Source organism: Mytilus galloprovincialis, chromosome 1 (assembly GCF_965363235.1).
Source record: "Mytilus galloprovincialis chromosome 1, xbMytGall1.hap1.1, whole genome shotgun sequence".
Lineage (NCBI taxonomy): Eukaryota > Metazoa > Mollusca > Bivalvia > Mytilida > Mytilidae > Mytilus > Mytilus galloprovincialis.
Window position 1 is genome coordinate 106,675,356 of NC_134838.1, and position 27,818 is coordinate 106,703,173.

The window sequence follows — 27,818 nt, forward strand, 5'->3', positions numbered from 1 at the left end:
TATCCTTTATCCTGTTTCTATTTGAAGCAAACGGATACATTGAAATCATTGTTTATGTTGCAGTTTACTTTGCCGTTCCCGTTCAAATATTGATTTTAATGAAAAGTAAAGTCGGTAAAATAAAGGTACGTCATGTTTCCATGCGTAAATCATAAATTGTCTGCTAAAAAATTAGAACGAATTTTGTATTTGTAATTTACAATGACGACTTTGAGCAGAGATGTTCACATTAGTGATAGACTGTGTGAACGGCAAGCTACACCAATTATCCAAATATGTGATACCAGCCTGAATTAGAAAAAAACATGTACAGGATATATAGATTTTGTCACACCTTAATTACCATTTTAGCAAGAATTACGTGGTCGTTCTTCTTAATTTAAAACAATGATCACTTAAGACTACCGGTAATTATAAAGCCTATCAAATATGTCATAAAACCTTGTACTAGCTTTCGCAAGAAGACTATTTTTAAATTCGTGTTCTTTAATACTTTAAGCCCTTTAACATTACCCGTTTAGTCCATCGCACTTTAGCGTGATAAACCAACGTACTTTAGCGAACAAACAGCCATCGCACTTTAGCGTGATACACCATCGTACTTTAGCGTAGACCATCGCACTTTAGCGTGACCATCGCACTTTAGAGTACCATCGCACTTTAGAGTCCTACAAATATAATACTGAAAACTGTAGACAGGAGAAACACTCAACCCAAGGTTGGGAGTAGGTGTTTGGGGGTGGAATAACATTTTTAAAACAAAAGACTATAAAATAAAGTTATAAAAAAAACATGCACCACCGATCAGATCTTCTTTTTGAAAAGTCAGTTCACTTCATTGCTGCATAGTTTTCTTCAACAGTTGTACCCTTTGGACATAAATATTCTGAGAAAATCCCACCGTTTATCAAATTAAATTGCTTTAATTATCCTTTCTTTTCAATCAAATCGTATCTAACGAGTTTAAAAGAGAAACATGAAGAAAAAAAAACAATAATACATACTACCAAACAAAACTTTATTGAACTATTCTAAAATATTTTTTTTTTAAAAGAAACATGTCAAAACTATGCATACTTCTCTTAGATTATTATGTATAAATTGGTTGAGATTTATGAGTATATCTACAAATAATTGATTCAGTGCTGTTAAAATATGTACCAGAAATAATCTGCATTTAGCATATTAAAGTGTAAACAAATGAGTTTTATTATAAATATGTTGATAATAACACATGACAAATTACTTGTAAATAGTTATAACAATTATTACTACTCAGTGAATGTATCGTGTTTTGCGCAATTAGATAGTACATATGATGTCACATATAATTTTGATCATAAATGGACGAATTTCTTTCTGTGTTTCCTAAACTTTAAGCAAACAGTTTTCTTTTATGAAGACGAGGTTGTTGCTTTCGAATCATCTCCATTTCATCCAAAAGCTGTCGCTCTCTTTCTCTTAGTTTTCTGGTTTCATCATCTCCAACATTTTTAGCTGACCTCAGTTGACCCAATTGGCCTTTTACCCTGTCAAGTTCTTTTCGAAGTCTCTCTACATCAGCTTGTAGTGTACTCTCCAGCTCTAGTCGTTTTTTCTCTTCTTCAGACAAACGGTCTCGCTCGTGTTTTAAATCATCTGTCGTTTTTCTTAATTTCATTTTCAAATTACTGATATCAGCTTCCATTCTTTTAAGTTCTTTTTCTTTTGTTTCAACAGAATCCGGTCTACTTTTGACAACTCGTTCTTTATCTAGTTTGGCTTGTAGAATTTTCTTTTCAAGACGGAGTTGTTTTAGTTCCCGTTCTCTCTTGTTCAATTCCTCATTCAGTTCTCTAACCTTTGTCATTTTGTTGTCAAATGCTTGTTCTGCTGCTTTTACTGCCATGTTTTCGAATTCAGGTTTTAACTGCGCAATCGCCATCTTGACCATCTGTTTTGTAAACGTTCCAACAATTCTGTAAAACACATCAATATGTGTAAATGGTCAAATAAATTTTGGTCTTTTTTTTCATTAAAAACATTTGATTATTTGTAACAGCACGTATCACGTACTCGAATATTATTATTAAATGTATCTAACTATTAAAACCCTGTCTGACATGTTGTTCATTCAGTAAAAACTGTTGATGATCTTTTATTACTAACGTCATCAAGGAGTTTTCTTTAAGAATTGTGTTAGGTCCAAATGCTTCGAGACTTAACGCGATTTTGAAACATCAACAAAAACTCTTTGAGATTCAAGAGTAGAGATTATACATTCTAATGGGAAAAAGTGAAACAGAAAAAAGACACATATCTCTCATCTCTTTATTTTAAATTGGTTACATTTCCTTATGTGGTCGACCAACATGCAATGTGTTAGGTAGGAATAAGAGACTCGGATAAAAGCAAACCAATATCAAATTGCGGAATGAGTGGACATACCCGATACTTCTTCTGAATTCCTGAAACTCTTTGCCTTCTTCTTCTGTCATAAATTCAAGAGCATGAGTAACATGATCTAAAACATAAAAATATATTTCAATTGATATATTAATTTTAGATTGCAGTGAATAGGAGCTGGCTGTATAAATGTCCTGGGCATTTCAAAGAAATAACTTTCCCAGGGTGCCATTGATTTAGATTTTTTTATGTATCAATTACGATGAGACCAAATATGCGTTTATGTTCATGTTATTTCTAATTCTATAGACAATTTGTATTCAAGAAGAGCGAGTATCATTGCGTCCTTCCCTTTCCACCCCACCAAAAGAAATGACCAGACTTAAGTGAGTACATGGTTACACAACCTTAGTTTTGCAAGAGATTTCGTGAGAAATTTTACGAGACATGCTGCAGGACGACAATATTGACAAGTCCAAATCTCCTTACATGAATATTGTCAACAAGTCAACAAGTCAACAACGCATCTCTGTGGGATGTGTTTATAAATCGAAATACCTATATTCATTAATTGGACTCACAACTTATGAAATAAAACGAGGATTATACCAGGTAATGAAATAAACGCGAAAAAAACAAGACGTAGATAATATTTCTGAATGGTTCCATGAGCACTCGTGCTTAATCTATTTGCAAGGAAACAAAAGATAGTTAAAAGTAAAATAACAAAATTACAGAACTCCAAGGAAAAATTCAAAACGGGAAGTCCCTTATCAACCACCTGTGATATCTCCATGAAAATATATTGTTTTCTAAACGATAAATTAGAGCAATAGTAGTTTAACGATTTTCTTATATCATAAATCGATTAGAAAACAAATCAAGGTACCTAACAATAACTGAGGGAATCACAGGAAATCCAAAACGAGAGATACTTGGAGCATCTACAAATCCCGAAAAACATGTTTGTGTATGTTATTATCATAATAACATTACATTAACTGCTTGGATAAGGAATTAATTATTGACAATGTTTACTTGGAAACTCACCAATACTTTCATGATACTTGCAAAAGAGGAAATCACGAACAATAAAATGACTGTTCTACGTTCCTTTTCGATTTCAACAAAATGAAGAATTGGAATTTCCTTCACTGTACCGGGTACCATAATTACATACGTGTAACTGTTATTACATACAACGTTATAAAACCCTTTCTTCTTACAATATTAAATAAAAGACTTCTTTTACCATTTACGCTAATATTTCCCAATCTAAACTTAAAGACAGATTATAAAATAGTTCAATTTTCGTTCAATAAAAATATAGCAAACGTAAATATACACTTTTCTGGTTTTATAAGAAGGGATAAATTATATAAACTGACATCATCTTCTTATGGAGTTATTCTCATAAGCGTGTGAGGAAGCTTTCATACATAGCTTCTCAAAGAAGCTTGCATTATCCTTCACGTTCCGCTATGTAGATGATGTACTATCACTAAATAATTCAATGTTTATTGACTAATTTTGAGCGCAACTATTCAACTAAACGTGACAAAAAATACCACAGATACATATGAGTCTGCTCAATATCTTGACACGATCTAGAAATTAACAATGAAGATACGTCGACAACAAAGCTTTACTACAAACGGGATGAATTCAGTTTCCCAATTGTAAACTTTGTACTTCTAGGTATCAGCATTCCAGTTGCGTCTTTATATGAAGAATTTTTATATGATACAAATTGTCTTATTCTAACGTTTTATTTTCCTATCAAAATTTTCTTGATACAGGGTTGTTGCTATCAAGGTTTAAATGTCTGACTTCTTTTTATTTGTACAGTTGTATTGTCTTTTTATTTTAACATGCCAAGTATTAGCATTATGTCTTTTTACAGTAAATCTAATAGTACAGTTTTATATGCAAGATATTTCAAATAAGATTTAAATGAATATTAATATCCCTTTTTAATCTTTTTAAAAATTATTAGTGATCGTTTTTCATTCGCTATTTTTTTTTATCATGGGCTGTCATATTGTATTGAAAATACTTGTTAATCTGAATTGATATGATTTGTTCTTAAGCGCTCAGACTAGTGTTCATATTATATAATGCACTGTTGAAAATACGATTTGATGAGAATGACAGGAAGGGATAACCCCGAGTTCCAAGTGATAAAGTTGAAGTCATTGTTTCTAACTTGATATTTTATTACAAAATGACCAGTTGGTTTGGTCATTATTAAATATATATCTCACAGATGACCGCGGATATGTCCAAACTGTCGTAATTTTTCGATTTTGACATCACCGAATAAGACTTGTCACCGAATATGTACTACCCATCGGCATCTGATATAATCCTATTTCTTAGGGGACTTCCTTTTCCTCAGTGTTTAGATTTCTATGTGGCGATAAGAAAAACGACGAAAAAGTCCACAAAACACATGACAAGCTAATGACTAAGCAAAACAAATCCCACCAAAAAAAAGGGGATAAACTCAGGTTCTCTTGAATGGTTAATAAAGGCAACAGTAGTATAATGGTGTTCAAAAGTCATAAATCGATTGAGAGAAAACAAATCCAGGTAACAAACTAAAACCGAGGGAAACACATCAACTATAAGAGGTAAACAAACAAACAACATGCACACTGAATTGCAACAAAAACAAACGCCAACATATAAAAATAGAAACGAACTATTTGATAACAACTGATATGTTCCTGACTTGGCACAGCACAATATAAGAAAAAAAATGGTGGATTGGACCTTGTTTAATGGCTACCCAAACCTCCCGCTTTATGGCAATGTTAAAAATATCGCTAAAATAACAATACTACGTGACAGAAATAATGCAAAAACACTCGCAAGAACATTCATCACAGAGAAACGTACAAACAAATAATGTAATAGTTGAACCAACATACAAACCGCAGAACAACGACGAACATATTTCATCAACGATAGATTCCGCAGGATATAACATTGACGCGCTGATGTATTTTAAAAACTAACAAATAATCTCAAATTTTATACAATTATTTTCACAATACTCGTCCAAACAATGTTCATGACAATGATGTTTTGAAAAAGAAATTTTATAATCATTTAGACTACAAAAGATAAGACATAACATTATCCAAATGAAACCATAACAGGAACATAAAAAAATTTATATAAATGTTGGACGTACAAAATTCCGACCACGTGGTATAGCAATGGCAATTCACACTCGGTATGACAGTCATATTCGGGAATATGGCAATGATGGTATATGCAACTTTTATAATTATTTGGACTACAAACGACAAGAAATAACTCGTTAATGATTTATCCAACTGAAACCATAACAGAAAGATCAAAAGTAAATACATGAATGTTGGGTGTACAAAACAGTTCCTGATTAACATGTGGCACCCGTCGTGTTGCTCATATGTATTGAAGTAACTTCTTTTACAACATATCCGTTGTCATTGTAACACTGCACACATTCCACAACAGTCAACCAAGTTATGAAGATATTCAACTTACATAAAGAGCAATATAATATTTCTTTGTAAAAATGTGTTTAATACGTGAGAATATCTGACATTTTTTTTTATAACTGCAGTGTTTAATAGTAACATAATCTTACACTAAGGTTGATATTATGCTATTCAAAATATTTATTCAGCACCCATTATTTCTGTTCGGATCGTGTGTTTGTGTTTTTCATTTAAAGTCAGAATCTCACCTTATATATACATGTAGCTACTTATGAAAGGTTCAAAAGTGCCGGTAAATATTGTCCCAAAACCTGCAATAATAGTAAATTAAGAAAGATAGGTGCAAACATTTTTTTTATATAAAAACAACTTACGAGAAGTTCCATTACTCATTGTATCGTCATCTGAATTACACGCTGCCATTTCTGTCAATATAGAACAAAAGACAAACATGAACCAGTTATCTGTAAGCCTAAAAAAATAGGTTAAATTTCTAGTTTAAAAGGTCGAAGTATGGTAGCTTGCAACTATAATCCATTTTATTCTGGACGCACGGTTATAGACTTCCCTCTAATCTAAAGATAAATAAATATAAGGCGACACATACCGTGAAAGGCTTCACAGGGAACATTGAATTTAAAATCTTGAATACATACATTATTATGTATTATATAAGGGTTTTTTTTTATTCTCACGCAAAATTCATTCAAAAACAAAAAAGGGTAGAGCAGATGTATCAATAAAAATGTAGTATTGTAAAGTTTTATTGGGTTCATTAATCGTCTTTTAAGTCAGTGTGTGTGTTTTTCGTTTAATCAAAAAAAAAAAGTAATGTCCGCCTATTCCGTGAAGGTTTGTAGCTTTGGTATAGAAGGTATATCGATCGTAATCCCTGTCTGTGAGAGTGGCATATATATATATATATATATATATATATATATATATATATATATATATATATATATATATATATATATATAAATGGGTTTGTACCATTCTGACTTATATTCTTTGTATTTTCATAAATATAAACATTTGTAGAGAGCAAAAAAGTTGCGAATGATTATAAGCGTCTCTTTTTTTCTCTTATGTCGAAGCCAGAGAGCGTCACTAGATCTTGCTGTAAGGTGTTAGCTCGTCCTTAAATACTTCAACACTCGTTAAGTCGGAATACATTAATAAAAGCCTTTCTACTCCCAAATTTTCCGAATGTTCGATATTTCATGCAAGTGTTGTCTCATTCATATATCCCACCATTTCCCTCTGCAGTAATTCAAAACAAAACAAAAATATGGCAAACAAAACGTAATTACAAGTTACTTACTTCGTATTCTAGACATTATAGCATATTTCTTTGTTTTTTAATTTAAAATTTACAGTTCATAAATCTAACGACATGAAAATAAGTTTATATGGATGTAAATTGCATTACACAAAACAACTTGACGTTTAAAAATCAACACAATAATGGCACTTGATTGCCAATAGATTTATTACTGTAGACTTATCTCAATGGTTGTTCAAGAGTATATATAAATATTCAGTTGCTAACAAAACTCGTCTGGTAGATTAAAAAAATAGAACCAAATTTGAAAGGTAAAAAAAATGGAAGATAGAAAAGAATTATTCACTTTGATTCCATCTATATCCAAACATAAATACGATTGACATATTAATCGTATGGTTTTCAAAGTCTAATATTTGATTTTCTTTTATGTTTTTCACACTATTTTTCTGAATGTAATCATGTAGGTTTGTTTGTTTGTTTTTGTTTTGTTTTTTAAGATATCTTACCTTGTCACTGATTTTCCAGTACTTCGAAAACATAGCTTTGAAAGTGGAACAGTTTTTGGCTTTCATTTCAGAAGTTAATTTGCATTTGTAATTGGACAGCTCAGAATGGGTGAAAAATAGGAAGAAAATAGTTGTGAACTTCGAAGACCTTCTCTACTAGAAATATTGCCATACGTTTATAGGCACATTATTGATTTGACAATAGTATATATCCCTTGATTATATTGCATTCTATAGAGAAAATATCAAACACATATGTCTTAAAAAAGCAGAAAATCTAAAAATCTTAAAATAAATGTTTTAAACAAATACAAATTGTACAGTTTTAATCAGTTGCCCATATATTTATTTTTTTTTTTTTCACATGGAGGTATATATGTGTCATTTTGTCGTAAAGCAATTCATTTATTGGGACAGTTCATGGAAAATTAACTGCACTTAGTGTACAAAGCTGTGAATATCATTGTTTAGATAATATAAAAACAAGAAGAAAATTCAAGCAAACTATATAAACGTACCTTTTGGTTGAAAATATTCCACAAATAATGAAAGCCTTTGTTATGGTGTAACAAATATCATTGGCAAAGTTATGGTTATTTATTTGATTTACTATTGATTTCAACGTTTGAACAGTTATCAAAAAGTCGTTTTTAAGTCAAGAAGAAAGTGATAAATGCTTCCGAAATACCATATTTGTTTTCCATACCAAGGGTTTAATCTTAACTTTGTCAACAATGAATTAAAACTACGCATACATGATTGCAGGCTTCTAAATATTACATATGATTTCTACGTTTTATTTTGATTATTTGGAGATATAGAACTTGTATTCTTAATTTTAAAGTACACACTGAATTTGTTACTGTGGTGAATATTAACTTATGAATGTCCAATATTTCAAATGGTGTTTCCATAATTTTTGTTATTGTAGACACTTCATGAATAACATGAGATAAGACATAAACGTCAATACAACAGATAAATATACATATCTGGATAGAATAAGGTTAAACATCAGATAATCAATTAAAACACAATCAATGATATCCGCGATGACGTTCAAAACGACATATACTACACAATTATGCAAAAATAAGTCAAATGCAACATTAATTAGAGCTTTCAAAATTTCAATAATGCACGAATATATTTAAAGTTAACACAAAAATTTCATAAATTTCAAAATCGTCACGGTTTTATCCAATTATGTGACATAAGGGAACCCAAACAAAATATGGTAAGAACCATCACAATCCCGTTTGAATGTTGTGTTATTTTATTTGTTTATATATTTGCGCGTGCAGAGCATTTTTTCAAAGGATGTTTTGACTTTCTTTTGCTGAAATTGGCTTGGATGTCTTAAACTATAGCACTATAACATGTTTAATCCCAAAGGCCCGAGCCTATAGATAACAAATCTGAATAATGATCCCCAGTCAGTAAGCTGTAGATAGATTTTATGTCTTTTAAAAGTATGGACTATTTCATTTGAGGGGGAAATGATCTGAGAAGTTTGAGAGAAAAAATCTTACCCTGATTTTTGTCTAAATCAAAAATTCTGGTCGTATATATCTGGATTGAAAACATTAATTTTGTCCACTTATTTTCTATTAGAAACAAAAATTTCAAACATAATTATTTAGCATAAAATGAACATGATGAATAATAAACGGGTGTTATTTTTTTGTTGCCGGGATTTGCATGTAAATCCCATATCTGACCGGAATATTTGTTTCGCCGAACTGATATATTGAATACTTTTTTCAAGGCTCGATTGCAACCTGCCTGTTTCGTGTGGCCATTATGTCTCCATTTGTCGACCGTCATTCATAAATTCGTTGTCCTTTCAGACTCATTCGTAGACTTTGGTTAATACATTTCAACCAAACATTTGGATAAAATTGTTTGTTTGTTTCTTATCTCGTGTCGGTCTATTGTAAATTTCATCGATAGCCCGGCGTCTATCTTGTTTACAACACATAATTGTGAGGTTTTACTAAATAAACAAACGAGAAATTTCCATGTCCATTTTTTACTGCCAACTCCCACATCAATTATATTAGTACATATAGCTTTCGATCTATCCAATTGTTTTATAATGGGAGAATACGGCATCAAAAATGTCCGACCCTTACACTTTACAACAACTATAAAATATGCATGCCCAACTTCAGGAACCGTGTAAAAAGTTCATTGTACACTTATTTTATGTTTTTTGGCCTAAAAAGGTCCAAAAAAAAATTTCGCCTCTCTCCGCTTTGCGAAATTCAATTTACTTCGCCCACCCTTTCCAAAATCCTGGATTCGCCCCTGTACTCTGACACAAAATAGTGCTTTTGATGTCATTGTTTACTTAAACTAACCAACAAATGTGCAGAAATGAAACTTTTGGTGAAAGGAAATATATTTAGACCATTTTGAGTCAAAATTCACTTGTCTATGAGTTGTCTATCAGGTAATGCGCTATAGTACACTAATATAAGATTTCCAGAAAACCTGTGGTTTGGTAGTACCTGTGTTTTCAAGATCATAAATCATCAATGACGCATATATCCCATTTTTTCATTTATTCACAAGTAAACTGGTTTCAAGAATCGAATGTCACAATCACTTACAAATACGTTTAAGTTAGCTTAAAGTAAATAAAATACAAGCAAACCCTGGCAACGATCAGGTCATTGCTAGATGAGAAAACCTTTAGTTTATATCCTGTTTTCAATGCTCACTGGAATGTATCACTTTCATGTGACGATGTCATTTTTTTTTAACAATATTTATAAACTTCAACTTAAATTACTGTCCAAAAATTATGCAAGAATGCATCTCAATAATTAAAAACTGAAAAATATTAATTTAATAGTCATCAAAACTAAATTAGTAATTATAAAGTAAATAAATTAAGGCTATTTTTCTTCTTTAAACCTCCAATTGAAATTTTTGGACACTTTTATGGCATTTCTGTAATAAATATAATATATGTTACGTAATCAAAATCAGTCGAGATCACTGAGGTTTATTTTCAGCAACAAGGGAAATACAATTTACATATAATTTACTTATAAATGCTGGGGGAGGGGGTCATTCCGAAATACCGCTGTACCGGCCTATATAATGGAAGTTCCGAACTCATTTTTACGAAATCTTCAGAAAGGAAATAAACTATAATAAATTTAAAGGTCTGTTTGTTTTGAATGGAAATGCTTGCAAATGTGTATGTTGTACACTGAACTATGGTACGTTAGAGTAGTCTCAGTTATCTCATGAACCGTGACATCATTATTCTTTTTTTTTTTTTTTTTTTTTTAGGCCTAGTCTTTTGTTGTTTTTTTATACGCATGTGATAGATCTACGAGCATTTTTTTTTTTGTTAAAGCTATGAATTAATGTCATTTTGTTTCTGTGTACTATATAATAACAGAAAAAAAACATTGCCGGAAAAAGGTTTTAGCTTTAACTTATAAGAGTGCTCAGTAATATTAAGCTGCATCTCGGCTGACTACTACTCATATATCATCAGATAGCATTTGTTTTATTTTTAATACTAAATTATAAATGGATATATAGCTCCTCAACTACAACAAAAAACAAAATTTGAATTTCCCGCCTGATCAACTAATAGAAAAAAATTGTGCCGTCTGTCTGTTATTCAAAACGGAAGTAAACAATACGATGGCAGACTATGGAGATCCAATTTTTCAGTCCACTCTACACATACAAAAAATAGCACACCAAGTGGCATTAACTTCTAGTCATCTTATTTGGGAACAAGCATCGAAAGGTGGACCACTTGACAGTCCGTCTTCTGAGCCACTGTTTTGTATGTAGATTTAAAAATGTTCTTCCCTTTGTCTTCGTTCATCTGTTCATAAATTTTACCCTTTTTTTTTAATTTCTTGGAAAACTTTTTTTCCTCCTCCAATCCTCGGCCCTCGTTTAATGCTCTTTTGCAATTTCGAAAAGAAATGAAAATATGTGTTTCCTTCACTACTGGATTTAGAAAGATAAAAAAAAAAGTCTGCTAGTGATAAACAGGGATTAAATTAAAATTTTCATTCAAGCAGTAATGAGTAGCCTCCTCTCTCCACAACTCTAGTCTCTAGTACTCGTATGACTCTAAATAATTATGACATCATGAAAGACAGGGAAATATAAAAGAGGTATTCCGTCCGGTTGCACCCCATTCTTCCGACACCCCATTATTCCGACAGTCCATTGGTCCAACAACCCATTAGTCTGACAACCCATTGCTCCAACAGTCCAATACTCTGACAACCCATAAGTCTGACGCTTCTCAAGTCAAGGGTAAAATAAAAATTGTCTGTCTGTATTATTACGTTTATATAATAACATATTTTAAGAAATAACTCTGTATATATACATGTATTACATTTAAAGACCAAGGTAGTTCCAATACTTTCTATATACTCAATTCGAAATCTGTATGTATAGAATAGAACATAAAAAAATATCTCATTTTCCAAATTACAGGGTCTATATAAAGACCATATAAATCAAGACCAACCAGTGATGATGCGAGCTACTGGTGATACCCCCGCCAAAATATTTCGGTAAACAGAAAGTTGTTGAGTTGTGAATCTGAAAAAGCATCCCACAGTATAACTGACTTATATAAACCTTGAAACCAAATTTCAGAAATCCTTGTTATGATGTTCATGAAAAAGATTCCACGAATATATTCATGGGACGGACGGACAAACTGACGGATGGACTGACAGAGGTAAAAAAGTATTCCCCACTTTTTCGAAGCGGCGGTATAATGATTGGGTCAACATTAAGACATTACAATACTAATATGTTATAGTTATCTTTATATTAATCATGTTTATCTATTTTTTTTTTTAAAGTTCTGACAAGTGCTAGAAATGGGCTGAAAGAGTTCATCCCTCAAATTATTATGAAGAGAGCATTCAATTGAAAAATGACGCTCATCCTCAACTTTATCAACTGTACAATACGTTTTTTTTAGGGTCTGGCATTTTCAATTCCTAATGTAATGGGTGAGCACCATTTCTTAATTAACATATGAACTTCCTTTCTTAAAATTAATGATATCTAAATATTTTTCTTCTTGAAACAATATTTGAATGAAAAGTAAGTGTGAAGTAATAATGTACTAAGTTTTTACAATTAGATAATTTGACAAAGACACAAGTGGGACAAGAATGTCACACATTGTCTTAGATTTTTTACAAGTTGTTGTTGGGTTTTATACTGCACTCGTTCTATTTAAGCAGTCAAATTGCGTTGACTGTATATTTCTATGTCATATACCGGGGTACAGTCTGACCCGACAGGCGTGAATCCAGGGGAGGGGGAGGGGTCCGGGCGTTGGATCCCCCCTTTTTCTTGGACGATCAATGCATTTGAATAGGGACAGTAGTTGAAACCCCCCCCCCTTTTGTCCTGAGTTAGGAAACCCTTTCTAAAATGACTGGATCCGCCCCTGCCCGATATCCCTTTTCCTCATGAATATTTAATTACGGTAGAAACCGAAGATCTAGTGAAAGAAGGTACAAATGTAGATCAAGACACACAAAAAAAAAAAGTGAAATAAAACATCACAGACTGACAGTGGACAAACAAACGACGAAATATAAAGACAAATAAAATACCCAGACACGTAAAACGATAGAGGGACGAAGGTTTGGACTGAGCAGTTGCAATTAGCATGATGTGTATCAAATCCAATATAATGAGACAAATATCCAGCATGGAAAGAATAATTGGAATCAAAACGCACAACCCCAAATATTAAAGAGAACCGAGTTTGTCTTTTTAGAGAAAAATAACCCATACACACAAGACAGATGCATTGTCGGAATAATGGGCTGTCAGAGTAATGGGTTTTCGGAATAGTTGGCTGTCGGAGTAATGGGCTGTCGGAATAATGGACTGTCGGAGTAATGGGCTGTCGGAATAATGGTTGTCGGACTAATGGGATGTCACCTTCCGTTCAGGGCAGGTGGTAAACTGGGACTCATTGTCAGCTTGTGTGAAGCGTCAACCAAAGGATTAAACTGCTAGGTCGTGTCCCTCAATTTATACTTCAAGGTTAAACAACAACACATATGCAGGGGATAATTATTGAATTAAATCACCAACTTGTGGAAAATCTAAACCTCGCCAACCGACTGTCCTCATAGCTGAGTCATGTCTGTCTAGTTCATATGACCTTGACCTCATTTTCATGGTTCATCATTGGTTAATGATAAAGTTAAAGGTTTTGTCTGTTTATCAGTCTCAGATTCTAAAAGCAAACGTAATTTTATTTGGTGTATTGATATTTTCCAAGTTTAATTCTCATCTGGTCTCTGTGTGCATGATCAAAATGCAGACAGGACTACATGTAGTTCTGTTCGGTTTTCTTTCAATCAATGCCATTTATATGTAGATTATTGTCTGGGTTAGAAGAAAAAAGCACTATCTAATAATTAGATGGCTCTTTAACAATTTAATATCAAACTTTGTGCTGTCATGCTGGGCAGGTGTTTCAACAGTCTAGTTCACACAGTTTACATTAGGACATGCCACATTACCTGACAAATTTTTTTAACTTCCTGACGCTTTAATCTATGAAAGTCAGAATATCTACTGGAAATCTGAGAAATTTGCGTATTTAGTGAAAAATTTCCTAAAAAGTCCTCTTGGTTAGAATCTATCTTTTTCACATCTGTACACTGCTGCATTTTACATCAAAATACATGATTCGTCCCTTATTCAATCATTTTCTCCTTCCAGGTCATAGAAATGCAAACACAGTGCCACTGAGAGAAGTAATAATTGCTACACATGAAAAGGATAAACAGAATCCAAGTCTGCCATCAGTGAACAAAAGTCAAGGCGTAAAGGCTAAAGACACAACACATCTATACATAGAGTTACAATGTCCATCTTTCATTGTTAATATATTGAGCAGAGGATCAAAACATAAATGGAAGTACAAAAAGTTATCCTTTGTCTGTCAGGATTCTCACTTATGCAGTCAGTGGGTCAGAAATATCAATGATGCGCTTGATAATCCAGGTCAGAACCTTTAAAATAAATGTTTTATTTTTTGAAATAAAATTGTATTTGAGAAACCTACACATTTTCTTTTAATGTCTCCTTTTATTTGTGTTTTTAAATTATTAAGGCAGAATATTTAAACCAATATTTGCAACTACAAAAAATTCTACATATTTGAAGCAGAAAATATCAAAGGGACATAACAAAATTATAAAAATCATGTATTGTAAAGAAATTACATGTATTACATACTTACAAGGTACATGTTTGTGACACTTATCTTGCTGTTGAAGGCAAGTGACAATTGCTAAGAAAAAAAGAGAAATTTTCACAGACAAGAAAAGTTAAAATTAAATCATGAATGTGGGTTAATGCTACATGTACTAGGCTTTGCATAATTACTGATTTTGATTTTTTCAACATAGTCAGTAGACAGAGTGATTGTCCTTATAAATGATGGTTGTTTTGATCCGCTTTTATGCTTTGGGAAAAACCTAAAGAAGAAAGAGTCAAAAAGGTAAACAGAAAAATGTTCAGCAAAACAAGATCAACAACAAAAAAAAAGATTTTTGTCATGGATATTTTATCGAAGGATGCTCATTTTGACATACAACTTATAAGCATTTCTGTTCAATAAATTTAAGATATTAACTGTTGTATTTTAGATTTTAAACGACCAAAACATCTACTGATATTCGTAAATCCATATGGAGGTAAACGACAGGGACCAAGTTTATATAAAGAAAAAGTAGCTCCATTGTTTGAGATGGCTGGCATCAAAACTGAAGTTATAAGTAAGTACAACACTTGACCAAAATGACAGTTCAACTGTTAATAACAAGAGTTATATTATACATCTATGTAATTATAGCTTGCACTGTATACAGCAATATGTATATGCGCATCTAAATGTTTAGCATCATTAAAAGAACTACCCTGACAGAATAATACAACAATTTATTTCCACCTAATTTGAATATTAGGTAGAAAATCTTGAACCCAGTATGATAAGTTAGCAAATCAATTTTAGTACATGTAACAGCAATTGGTGTTAATTTGGAGAATTACAGTTTAAAAATGTGTGCCAAATGCTTACCAAAATACACATGATTTAATTTTTCTATTAATTGGGATCTAGTTTCTTAAAAAAAAGAAACAGAATAAATATATTTTTTTTTGGTGTTTAGGTAGATCTTCCTACAACAGAATCTTAACATAACAGGGAGGGAAATGATAAGAGTCCTTGTCTAGACCATTATACTGCCAAAAATAGTAAAATTATTTAGGCCATTCAATTCATTCATGTATTCTTATTTGATTGATTAATTAATAGGATATACTGTAAACCAACTTATTTTCGCGGATACTTAATTTCGCGTTTTACCCTTTTTACACCAATTCGTGGCTATTTAATTTCGCGATTTTCTGAAGTTCAATAAGGAAAGATCCATGTATAACATATTCGCAAAGATAAATATTCACGTTATTTTTCTATTCGCGAAAGTCGTGAAAAAATTAAATTGCTCCCGAAAATAAGTTGGTTTACAGTAATTTTGGACACTTTTGTGAAGAATTGTAACTTGTGACGTTGAAATTTACTGACCAGCTCAAATGACCATTAAACACATGTTTTAGTGACCTTTGGTTGACACTTGATTCTCATAAAGAGCTGTACCTAATTATACCATTTGCTGAACTTGATATGTATACTGAAACCTAATTCTTTTTCCAGCCACACAGAGAGCAAACCATGCCAGGGACACTTTACTGGAACATGACCTTCAGAAAGTGGATGGGTATGTAAATCAATAAAAGCATCATTTAATACAGAAAAAACACTACCAAAATTTAAGCTGCATCAATTTAACTTAAAATCTATTTGTTTTCAAGAATCAGATTTACAATATTTTATCTGCATTGAGCTTCATTAAAAATGTAATATTTCAGACAAAAAATTAATAATTTGATGATTTTTTGGAAAGATTAAAGTGTTGATAAAGTAGAAATGATTGATTACAGGGTTGTATGTGTAGGAGGTGACGGTATGTTCTCAGAGTTACTTAATGGTCTGTGTGAACGAAAATTAAAAGAGGCAGACCTTGAACAAACACAAGAACAAAATCCTATACCACCTGATATAAGAATAGGAATCATACCAGCAGGTAAGAATGCAGACACAAATTTTCTGTCAAAACTAGCAAGAAATGAATGAAATTAATAAAAATTACAATTTCTAGTGATGTTTTAGACTTTACTTCTATGAATAAAAAGAAATGTTGAGTGATAGTGACTGAACATTGTTGAGACAGCAACCTTGAAACACAAAAGCAAAAATGACAATTAACAAAAGATCTGTTCAATATATTAAATTCTAGACCCCCCTTTACCTGTGTCTCAAAATTAGTGGATAAGTTCTTCTTTTAATGTCTTTTCAAATTTGGATTAAAAAAATATCCTTCTCTTGATGAGTTCGACAAGTTATACAACAAAAGTCCCCATATCTCTTACAGTTTAAAAACTACATTAGACTAACACAAGATTTTACATAACAGATTTCATCAGATTACTATGCCAACCTCTTAACTGTTTGAAGATCATCCATGTTACTATATAAATCAGTGTGAAGACTGAAGAAGTTGTTAATTATTTCTGATGTTGTGTTTTGGGTCTTAAAATATTTCATGTTTTACTTTAAACAGGTTCAACAGACTGTATAGTTTATACCACCGCAGGAACAAATGATCCAGTTACTTCAGCATTACATATTATACTTGGTAAGTTATTGTCATCACAAAATGAATGTAAAGGTATCCATCTTCACAGTTTTACTATGACTGGTAATTGTGATAATCTTGACCTGAAGACATTTTTTGGAAGTCAATCTCACAGCTAATGTGTTTGGCAAATTCATATTGTGTGTGTACCATATATTTGTACTGAATGTCTGTATGTCATCCTTCTTACAATTATTACCATGTGACCCATGGTTATGGACTATGGAGACCCTTTCACTAAATATTCACTTCTTGAAAGCCATGGACTTTTTGATACAAGCATTGTAATTAGTTCAGGTTATATCTTTGTGATGTCAGTTGGAAACAGGTGAAGCAAAACACAATTGTTGTACCTCAATATACGGTCATATCTGGAAAACGAAGTGTACAGTAATAAGTTCAGGTTATATCTTTGTGATGTCAGTTGGAAACAGGTGAAGCAAAACACAATTGTTGTACCTCAATATACGGTCATATCTGGAAAACTAAGTGTACAGTAATCAGTTCAGGTTATATCTTTGTGATGTCAGTTGGAAACAGGTGAAGCAAAACACAATTGTTGTACCTCAATATACGGTCATATCTGGAAAACTAAGTGTACACTAATTTCAGATTTACACCTAAAGCGGAATTGTTTTTAATCGGATTTTTGTGTCAAAAATGTCGGTTATTGATTTGGGGAAGTACGGTGGGCGGCCGGCAACAACCAAATGTTGTCTGTGCATTTACTCATGAACCGTTCAACCCAACCTTTTAAAATTTTAATATGTTGTTACTGACAACAAAATGGACGTCAAGTTCAATAATGATGATTTTGACTTTTACCGTTCAGGAGTTACGGTTCTTGAAAGTTTAAAAAATGTTGTGTCCGTGCATTTACTCATGAACCGTTCAACCAAACCTTTTAAAATTTTAATATGTTGTTACTGACAACAAAATGGAGGTCAAGTTCAAAATTCATTCATTTTTTTTAGATATTTTCAAAATCCTAGGTAGGTGGACTTAGTAATTTTTTCTTACTTTATGCATTAAGGGCACACAGTTTGTCCTGCTAGAGGGTCATTTTCTATCTAGTTTATATGTTGTTATTGTTGACAACATGGAAGTCAAGTTTGATATTGATAATCATAAATTTTACCTATTAGGAGTTTTGGTCCTTGTAATATTGATAAATGCCAGAACACAAAAAAATGTTAAAGAATCCGGTTTACTGTCATTTTGACAGCTCTTGTTATTCTTTGATTTCTTCTGGTGTTAAGTCCTGTAAAAAATAGAAATTGACAAGATTTATAGCAAAAACAATTTTATTTTGTTCTTGTTTAATGATTTATGTTTACACCCTGATTTTAAAAAGTCTGTATTGTCAATGATTCATACCAGTAGTGGTTAGCTTATTAGTCAACAGTTTTAGTATTGATAGATTGGTGAAGTTTTTTCAGGGGATCAATATGCTTTTAAGGTGGTACCCAACACGTTAACTAAAATTAATTTGGCTCGTTTAATTTTCTTAAAATTTTGACAAAGTATTTACTTTGATCCTTTTACAAAAATATAAAAATTTCAAAAAATTTGAACCAACGTTTTATCAGAAAAATTACACTGGTTATATAGCAGTTTGACAAACACTTATTTTAATCATTGAAAAGCTTAATATTGCCTTAACAACACAACAAAATTAAAACGTTTAGCTGATTTTACAGAGTTATCTCCCTGTAGTGTTAGGTACCACCTTAATGTAATGAAAACATATGTTGTTATCTAAACTTTCAGGTGATAATGTATCAGTGTAACAAGTAACATGTGTTGTTAACTATACTTTCAGGTGACAATGTAGGTTTAGATGTATGTTCTATATACTCAAATGGTAAATTTCAACGTTACAGTGTCTCAATGTTAGCATATGGTTACTATGGTGATATTTTGTTAGATAGTGAAAAAAATCGATGGATGGGACCAAAGAGATATCATGTTGCAGGTAAATTAAGAGATAACTGTATTGTATTTAAAGCTCTGTGGACACCTATCAGTAGTTTTACTGTCATTTTGACTTGCATTACATCTGACCTTTTTTTTTATATAATTTTGGATTGAATCTGGACCATGCATCTGACTTGATTAAACAGCTTCACAGCCTTCTTATATACAACCATTAGGGAAGCTTCACACACTCTATAGATATAAAAAGAGAGGGGATACCAAGCAATCAATAAAGACGAATAAAAACACCATGGCAAAAAAAATCAAGAAATTTTGGGAGAAGACAAACAACAATAACTAAATTCCACACAGAAAACTAAAGATTCTTTAAAAAAAAATCTGTTACTAGTATGAGGGTTAAATACTCCTTAGAACTTTCTGTTATTGTTTAAAAAGAAATGTAGTTTAATCCATTTAAGAGTTCTGTCTGTCTTTGGAAGATCATCCAAAGATGGCAATGACAAATCCTATTCATTTTTGAAACTTCATTTTTTTCATGGCAGTTTGAAAATAGATTGAATGCTTTTTGATTGTTGCAGGTGCCAAAAAATTCCTTGGAAACAAAGCATACCATGGAGAAGTCACATTTAGATTGTCTTCAGACTCAGATAGTAATCCAAGAGATAAAAAGAAATGTTTAAATGAGTAAGATATAATAAATACATTGTTGAGTAAAGGGTAAATTACAAATAAATGTACATGAATAGAGATCCTTATATTATTCTCTCATCAATACTGAAAGACAAAACAGTTGAAAAAAGACATGTCATATTGAAAATTCTTTGCTCTTTTCCACTCAATTCTTTCCGTTATAATTTTGAAATCTAGTGTATGCATAAATTTTAAGACAAGAAAGACGTGATCATCAACTTAAGTTGTGATAAGCCTTTGACAAAAGATCATGCTCAGGACTTGATCAAAGATAAACCTATATATAGCTTGCTGACCAGTACTCTGATATTCTTCTTGTTAGTATCTGTTTGCTCCTTAAAACTCCTTCAGCCACATGTCTTGATATTTTATAGACTGTTTTTTACATGAATACAAATTTTTTTTGTAGGTGTAATACTTGTTGTCTGGCTGGTTCCAGGGCAGTTGATAAGCACTCTAAGATGAATGATGGTAAACTATTTTATAGAAATAAGATCATTTGTAATTTAGTGACTATAAGGGTTTTTGGTTATATGATAATTTTTGAGTTTCAACATACTATGGGGACATAGAAATACTGGGTGTCGAATGTCTAGTCTTGTAGGAATATTAATTGTACAATTCTTGCCAAATTTTTTAAAACTTGTATCATAAGTTTATATCAACAATGTCTTGAAACAGTTCAAAAATAAGTGATGATGAATTATTTTGTAAAAGAGTAATCCCCCATGGAAATATTAATATATTGAAAATTCCTTTGTATGAACTTTACCTAGTACAATTCCTGCCAGATTTTTTTTAACACTTATGGTTGTCTCATTGGCACTCCTACCAAATCTCCTTATTTTATAATTTAATACTGTATTTATATTGCACATTATATAATATTAAAATTACCCTAAGCGCCTTACGACATATATCGATTCATATATATAAGTATTAACAACAAAATATGAAAGCCCATATTATAAAATCCTAAGACAAACAGATTTTAAAAATATTACATATAAAATGATTTTCATTGTCCACGAATATAGTCCCTAGTTTTGACAGTGGGTTACTTGCCTTTAAATTTTATACCCCTTCCAAATTTATTTCTCCATGTTTAATGCCTCAAATTGCAAGTAGGGGGGTAAAATTACACTGTAAAAAAATTTGGGTCCAGAATTTTAAAGGAAAGTAGTGATTTGGTCCAGCTGAAAAAGGTTAAAAATAAGCACTTTGGAAGCTGTCAAAAGATTTCAAGATGCCCTAAACATAAAATTGTCCATATTTTGAGTAAGAGCCGATGAAGTTTTCTATAATTTTGATATAATTTGTCCTAAAAGTAGTACAACACACTGTAAAAATTTCATTGAGAAAGCGCAGGTGAGATTTTTTTGATTTTTATTTATGTACTAAAAGAAATGCACTACGAAATAATTGTGGTCTCGGACCAATTTCTATAAAATGGGCATGGTAAAATTAAGGAGATGTTGAAACTGTAAAGTAAGTTAAAACTTCAAAAATATTTGCTAAAAAAATTCTAAAATTACCAATAAAAGTAAGTTAAAAATTCAAAAATACAATGATATAGAAATATTTTAAGAACTATGAAAATGTATGGTATATTTATACAAATTGTGCATACTAGTGTTGTAAAATGATGCCCTTTATGGGTTCTTGATTAGATTAATGAAATTCTTATACATGAATTGAGTGCAAAGTTGACAAAGTTGTAAATATTAGTCTTGTATTATTTTAATTTTAGTTTCTTGTGTACAATTTGGAAATTAGTATGGCGTTCATTATCACTGGACCAGTATATATTTGTTTAGGGGCCAGCTGAAGGACGCCTCCGGGTGCGGGAATTTCTCGCTACATTGAAGACCTGTTGGTGACCCTCTGCTGTTGTTTTTTATTTGGTCGGGTTGATGTCTCTTTGACACATTCCCCATTTCCATTCTCAATTTTAAGTATTTGTTTCAGAATCTGATGGTGTACACAAGTTCAAGGGTAAATTTATGGCCATTTGTAGTTTTACGATGTCTTGTGTTTGTGCACTGACTCCTGCAGGTGCTTCACCTTACTGTCATTTAGGTGACGGAACAACTGATCTCATGCTGGTACAGGAATGCTCAAGGTTTAAATTTTTGAAACATTTAATGAGGGTGGCTGACAGAACAGCTGATCAGGTAAATAATAGATAAATGATAAAAACAGTCTTTTTATGTCCCACCTCCTCACCTAGGGACCTTTTTTTTTGGTCTATGCATCTACCGTGAATTGGGTTATTTTGGTATCTTTGTTGCCTCCAATGAAAGTGCCGAAATTAAACATACGAAGATAAAGCAAACACTACAAATTGAAACGCCAAAATTGTGTAGGACAAGATCGTAATACTCATTTTTGTTGGAAAATATTTGATGTTAATATATCTTCCATATATTTCCTATCATTCTATACATAGCCAAATCTGCAAATAAATACCTGGTATAATTTGACAACAACACTGTATAATTTTTACTTAATTGTCAATTTTCGAAAATTGTTAAGAAAACGCAGCATTAATTTTTATTCACACATGTCATAAATATGCCAGGCTATTGCTAATTAGACACCGTTATTGGTAATAAGAATATCAAAACTCCTTGTAATTCTTTATCTTAAATTAATTGATTAACATGTACTGCCAGAGGCACATGGATTAAAATTTAAATCCTTGATTGTCAATAGATTTACAAGTACTGAAATAAAGATGATTCAAATTTATTTCATATGATAGTGTCAAAAATAAGTAATCTATTTAAAAAGTGATTTTGTCGTTGAAGATTTTATTTCATAACTTCTTTCAGCACGATATACGATCGAGTTATTTGCAATTCCATCCGTATCCGATTCGTTCATTAGGTTAACCTTGTCGTGTTTCTCATTTGAGAATTGTCAATTATCGGGTAAATAAAGGCAAATATGAATGAGCTTGCTCAAGGCTGTTGTTCCAAAATTAATCATATCAATTGGACGAAACACCAAAATAAAACACGTGCCTTTTGAGAGAAAACCGCCAAGATTTCCTCTGCCAAAATTTCCCAATTTACGGTATTCAAATATTGTCTGTCCGTCCGTCCATTTGTCCAACTTAAGTTTAAAGTTTTGGTCAAGGGGGTTTTTGATGCGGTTGAAGTCCAATGAATTTGAAACTTTGTAGACATGTTCCCTATGATATGATCTTTCCAATTTTAATACCAAATTAGAGTTTTGACCCCAATTTCACATTCAAATGAACATAGAAAATGATAGTATGAGTGGGCCATCTGAGTACTATGGACACATTCTTGTTTTATTTTATCAGAGGGAGATAATTCTGTGGATAACTATTCAGTACTTCTATAGAAATAAATCTATAGACTATATTATCCTGTAGTTGAGGTCAACTTTATAGTCCCATACTGAAATGTGTATCTTTCCTAAAATAGTATATGCATTAAAACCCCTTTACATTATGCATTTATTAAATTTTATCATGTTTTATCATTACAGTTTGATTTTGACTTCATTAAAATATACCGAGTGAAAGAATTTAGTTTTCGTCCATTTCCTGAACATGAGGAAGAACAAAAGGAGGATACTGCATCAGGAGGAATAAAACATTCCAAACTTCCATCGTCTAGAATGAAGACAAGTGTATGGAATTGTGATGGGGAAGTTATACCACACCCTTCATTACAAGTCAGGTTAGATTATAATCAAACAACTATAAGAATTCATTTTCTCATAATTTGTAGACATAAATATCAATTTTCTACCTTTTAATGGGATTTCTGAATCAATTGGTTAGTATTTTGGCATTATATAAGTTACAGCATAGTAAGTTACATTATTTATTTTCTTGTTCAAATTTAGAGGTTTATGCTGAATTTATGGCTCTTGAACAAAGAATTGCAAGAAAAATATTTGTTTTATACCAACATTCCTTTTGAGTGTCTGAATCAGTTGATTACTATTTGGAATATAGTCAAGTCATTAAAACTTACAGATCAAGATTTACTTATGTTTCTGGTTGAAGATTTATATGGAAGCTTACTGTATATGGCCCTTGGACATTGACAATATCAGTTACTGCACCTTGTTTTTTGCCATCCCTACAATAGTAGCTGGGATTATGTTTTCAAATCTCTGCATTCATTAGAATGCTTATTTGTCAGTCCTGTATCTGGTAAAATTAATGGTTTATTTAAGGACATTTAAAGTGACATTATGGTCTCATCTATTTAAAACTCAATAATCATGTGGTCTACAATGTTATTTTTAAAGAATATATGCCAAATTAGATTTCAGACCCATCTTTCACTCAGGGTTTAAGCTAGGATTTTGAGGGCTTTAGTCACTTTTGCACGCTATTAAAATCAACCTTATTTTGTGTAAAAGCAAGGGACCAATGATGTATATTACTAGCTTCATCTTTTGACTTTGTCAGATTTTAAGGGATTGAGGCACCAGCATGATTTATTGACAATGATTGGCAGTTATTGTATGATTTGACTGTATTGGCCATTATTATGAAAGATTCTGACATGGAATCCAGAAATTTAGTTCACAATTTCTCTTCAGTTTGTTCCAGGGGTCATTCCTTATCAACAAAAGTTGGAAAAGTTTTATTTTTTTTAAACTGAAATTAACATACAATGATTATTTCACTCCATAATCATTATCCTAATAAAAGGTCTAAATCGATAGTTGGAAATGTGCAAAATCCTTTTTGGAACTATTATAATGACTGAAAGGAGGTTGTAAACAAATCAACAATAGATCACATTTACTACTTTCGGTTTTAAAATGAAACGAGAACGGGAAGTGACACGTGGATAATAAATTCAAAACGAGTCCGGATTCATTAGAAAATTATCATTTTTAGATTTAAATTCCTTTAGTAAGAAATATATGTTTGTCTCTCGTTTAATTGGTTCTAAATGATTTCATATTTTACGTTTTTAATGTCTATTTAAAAATAGTCAAAGGAATACTTTCACGCATGTGTAGAACACAATACAGGAAGCACCTGTTTAACTGTGAAAGTTTTGAATAAACACATTAAAGTTCTTTATTTTGAATGGAAATTGCCGAAAATTTAAATCAAATATGACGAAAATGCCTTCGAATGACGAATCTACGACAACGAACTTCAGATTGTGATCGTTTGAGAAATATTGAAATTCTGACAAATGTGAACTGTCCGGGTTGTTACATTTTTTATTAATGACGAAACTATACTCCTGGTTGTTGAAATGCCGACTGACTGATCTTCCTGGGGAAATAATTATGATGGTCATTCAATTATGGGGTGTATTAATAATTAACGGATTAGTGACCCATCCGATGGCGATAAGCGGATTAGTTGTAATCACAACTTGTAACACCTGTTGAAAATGTTAATTACCTGGAGGTCATAAACTTGTCAAAAACATGAAGACGGGTAGACTTATAGTTTTTATTGCGAAATTTTTTTTACACTTTCAAAATTAAAGTGACGAAATTGATTTGAAATACTTTCGTCAATGAGAAAACCCTTTCGTAAAATACGAAAGTGACGAGCGCTAGCAAAATCACTGTTTCACTGTTCACTAAACATGTGCAAATGTGCTGGTGTAAGTTTGGCTGCCATGGTGTCCTATGGATACATGCTTGTTCTATAATGCCTATATCAAGGTCTTTAAATAATATTAGTGTTATAGTCATATTTTATGAAGTAACTGCACTATGTTGAGTCTAATTCGGGTTGAGTGATATTTGCAGATGTTGTGGGCCTAAAAGAAATTGACATAATATTTTGATCATTTTTTTCAGAGTTCATTGCCAGCTTGTAAAGTTATTTGGAAGAGGTATAGAAGAAATAGAATCAAAACATATGTGTAATTGTTGTTGTTCACTAGGAGAACTACCACCAGATACTCCATGATATATTACAACCTTTACAGAAGAAGATAAACATGGTTTACACCATGCAAATACAGTTAAAAATCCTCTGTGATATGCAGGACATATTAAGTCCCAAAAAAACTTTTAAAATACAACTTTGGATGTTTTTAGGACATAGTTTTGGGAAAAATTAAGTTGATTAATTCTTAGGTAGTAATTATGTTAATCCAGAAATTAATTTAAAAAAAGAAAATGCTGTTATCTTTGTTTATAAATAACAAAATCCAATTCATAAAAGGATGAAAATATGTATTCAGAGTAAAGGTTTTATTTTAGCAAATTCATTAAACTTTATGCTTTCAAACTTTTCATGTTATTATTGGAGGTCATTATGAGTTCTTTCTTTCAATTAATTCTTAACAGATTTTACTTTAAAATGGATGAAAATTTCCACAGTAATGTGCATACATAATTACTTTGAAGTTTCTCAAAAAGAGCCACCATTAATTTACTTTCAACAGTTCTAACAAATAAATGGACTTATAATTTCTTTTGGACTATTTGTCACAATATAAATTGTATTGTGTTCTATTTAAGTATGAAGAAACCACCAAAATCAACTGCAAAAACCAAATACTTGCATTTATAGTGAGAACATAGTTAGCCTTTTGGAAGTGTAGAGAAGGTAGATAATACATGAAAGTTTTAATAATCCATTCAACCTTTTAACTACAATTTCCCATATCATTAAATACTAATTTTGAATACCGGTAGCATATTCTGTACTGACCCTTTTTATGGCCCCGCAACAAAGTTGTCGGTGCCATATAGTTTTACCCTTGTCCGAAATTCCGAAATTCCATCATTCTGTCATTCCGCAACAAACCATTATATGGAGTTTTTTTTCTAAACGCCTTCAGATATTGGGCTGATTTTTGGTATGTGAGTTAACCATAAGTTACAGATCAAGTTTCGTTCCGCTCCACTAATGTTTGCCGAAATAACGGGCTTTGCACTTTGAAAAGTTGTTGAAAATCACAGTAATATGGACAGGTATTATTATCAGGTGAGAATTGTACCTGTAAATGTCATTTTTAGATCCCAACTCATAATTTGTTGTTTCAAATAATCCGTAGATATGCCAAAGCATATGTTGTATGCTTGTTTATATATTATATTTTGTTATACTGAATGTTTGAAATTTAATAATAGGAAAATTTAATTGAAATGTAAGATTAATGAATTCAATTCTTGCACAGTTATTTGTTGGTAGTTGCAACAAAAATCCATATGTGAGTAAGATCTTTATTAGGGATAAACCTGTTGCATATTTTTCATTAATTATTTTGTAAATAACAGTTTTCCTATTATTCTGATTACATCAGAATACAGATGTACAAGTTTGTTATTAGACATATATATATATATTTGTTGTCGTTGAAATGTGTGGATCTCGTATCAAATAGTATGTTATCTCATAGAGAAAAGGCTGTGATATTTTTTTATGTTCAGACTGTATACAGATTTTTTTTAATATCCATGTAAATAATGTCTCAGTATTTAATATTATTACAATTTTTGTGATAAGCTGTGAGTTGAACCTTATGCTGATGTCCCATGAAAATGCCTACTGGAGAACAAAGCTGCTGCCTCAATCCCCATCTATCTGAAACAAATCGTTTTCAAATGAAAGCAAAAGTTAACTATGAAGAAACCCTTTCACTTTTATATGATTATCATAAATCATATGCGGGGTTCATTTTCACCATAATTAAAATTTAAAAAAAAAGGTTAGAATGAGAAAAATTTGTAGAATTAACCAGGG

The 27,818-nt window shown here is 31.6% G+C and overlaps 2 protein-coding genes across 3 annotated transcripts; one reads left to right on the forward strand and one right to left on the reverse strand.

The window, feature by feature from the left end:
* Positions 1–1,004: 1,004 nt before the first annotated feature.
* Positions 1,005–8,305, reverse strand: LOC143053230 (uncharacterized). Of its 2 annotated transcripts, none has more exons than XM_076226184.1 (4): positions 8,189–8,305; positions 6,251–6,301; positions 2,428–2,503; positions 1,005–1,958 (listed from the first exon to the last, which is right to left on the reverse strand). In XM_076226184.1, the coding sequence occupies exons 2-4, from the start codon at positions 6,297–6,299 to the stop codon at positions 1,376–1,378; spliced, it is 708 nt and encodes a 235-aa protein (XP_076082299.1). In that variant the 5' UTR covers positions 6,300–6,301; positions 8,189–8,305; the 3' UTR covers positions 1,005–1,375. The 2 variants fall into 2 exon arrangements, with proteins under 2 accessions (XP_076082299.1, XP_076082289.1); XM_076226174.1 differs by lacking the exon at positions 8,189–8,305 and adding an exon at positions 7,201–7,231.
* Positions 8,306–11,307: 3,002 nt separating this feature from the next.
* LOC143049282 (ceramide kinase-like) lies at positions 11,308–26,171 on the forward strand. The gene is made up of 12 exons (XM_076222973.1): positions 11,308–11,487; positions 14,430–14,714; positions 15,362–15,490; positions 16,429–16,492; positions 16,716–16,858; positions 17,396–17,470; positions 19,293–19,445; positions 19,987–20,092; positions 20,508–20,569; positions 22,067–22,272; positions 23,618–23,811; positions 25,922–26,171. Exons 1-12 carry the CDS (start codon positions 11,340–11,342, stop codon positions 26,031–26,033), a joined length of 1,677 nt encoding a protein of 558 aa, XP_076079088.1. The 5' UTR covers positions 11,308–11,339; the 3' UTR covers positions 26,034–26,171.
* The last annotated feature ends 1,647 nt before the right edge of the window (positions 26,172–27,818 follow it).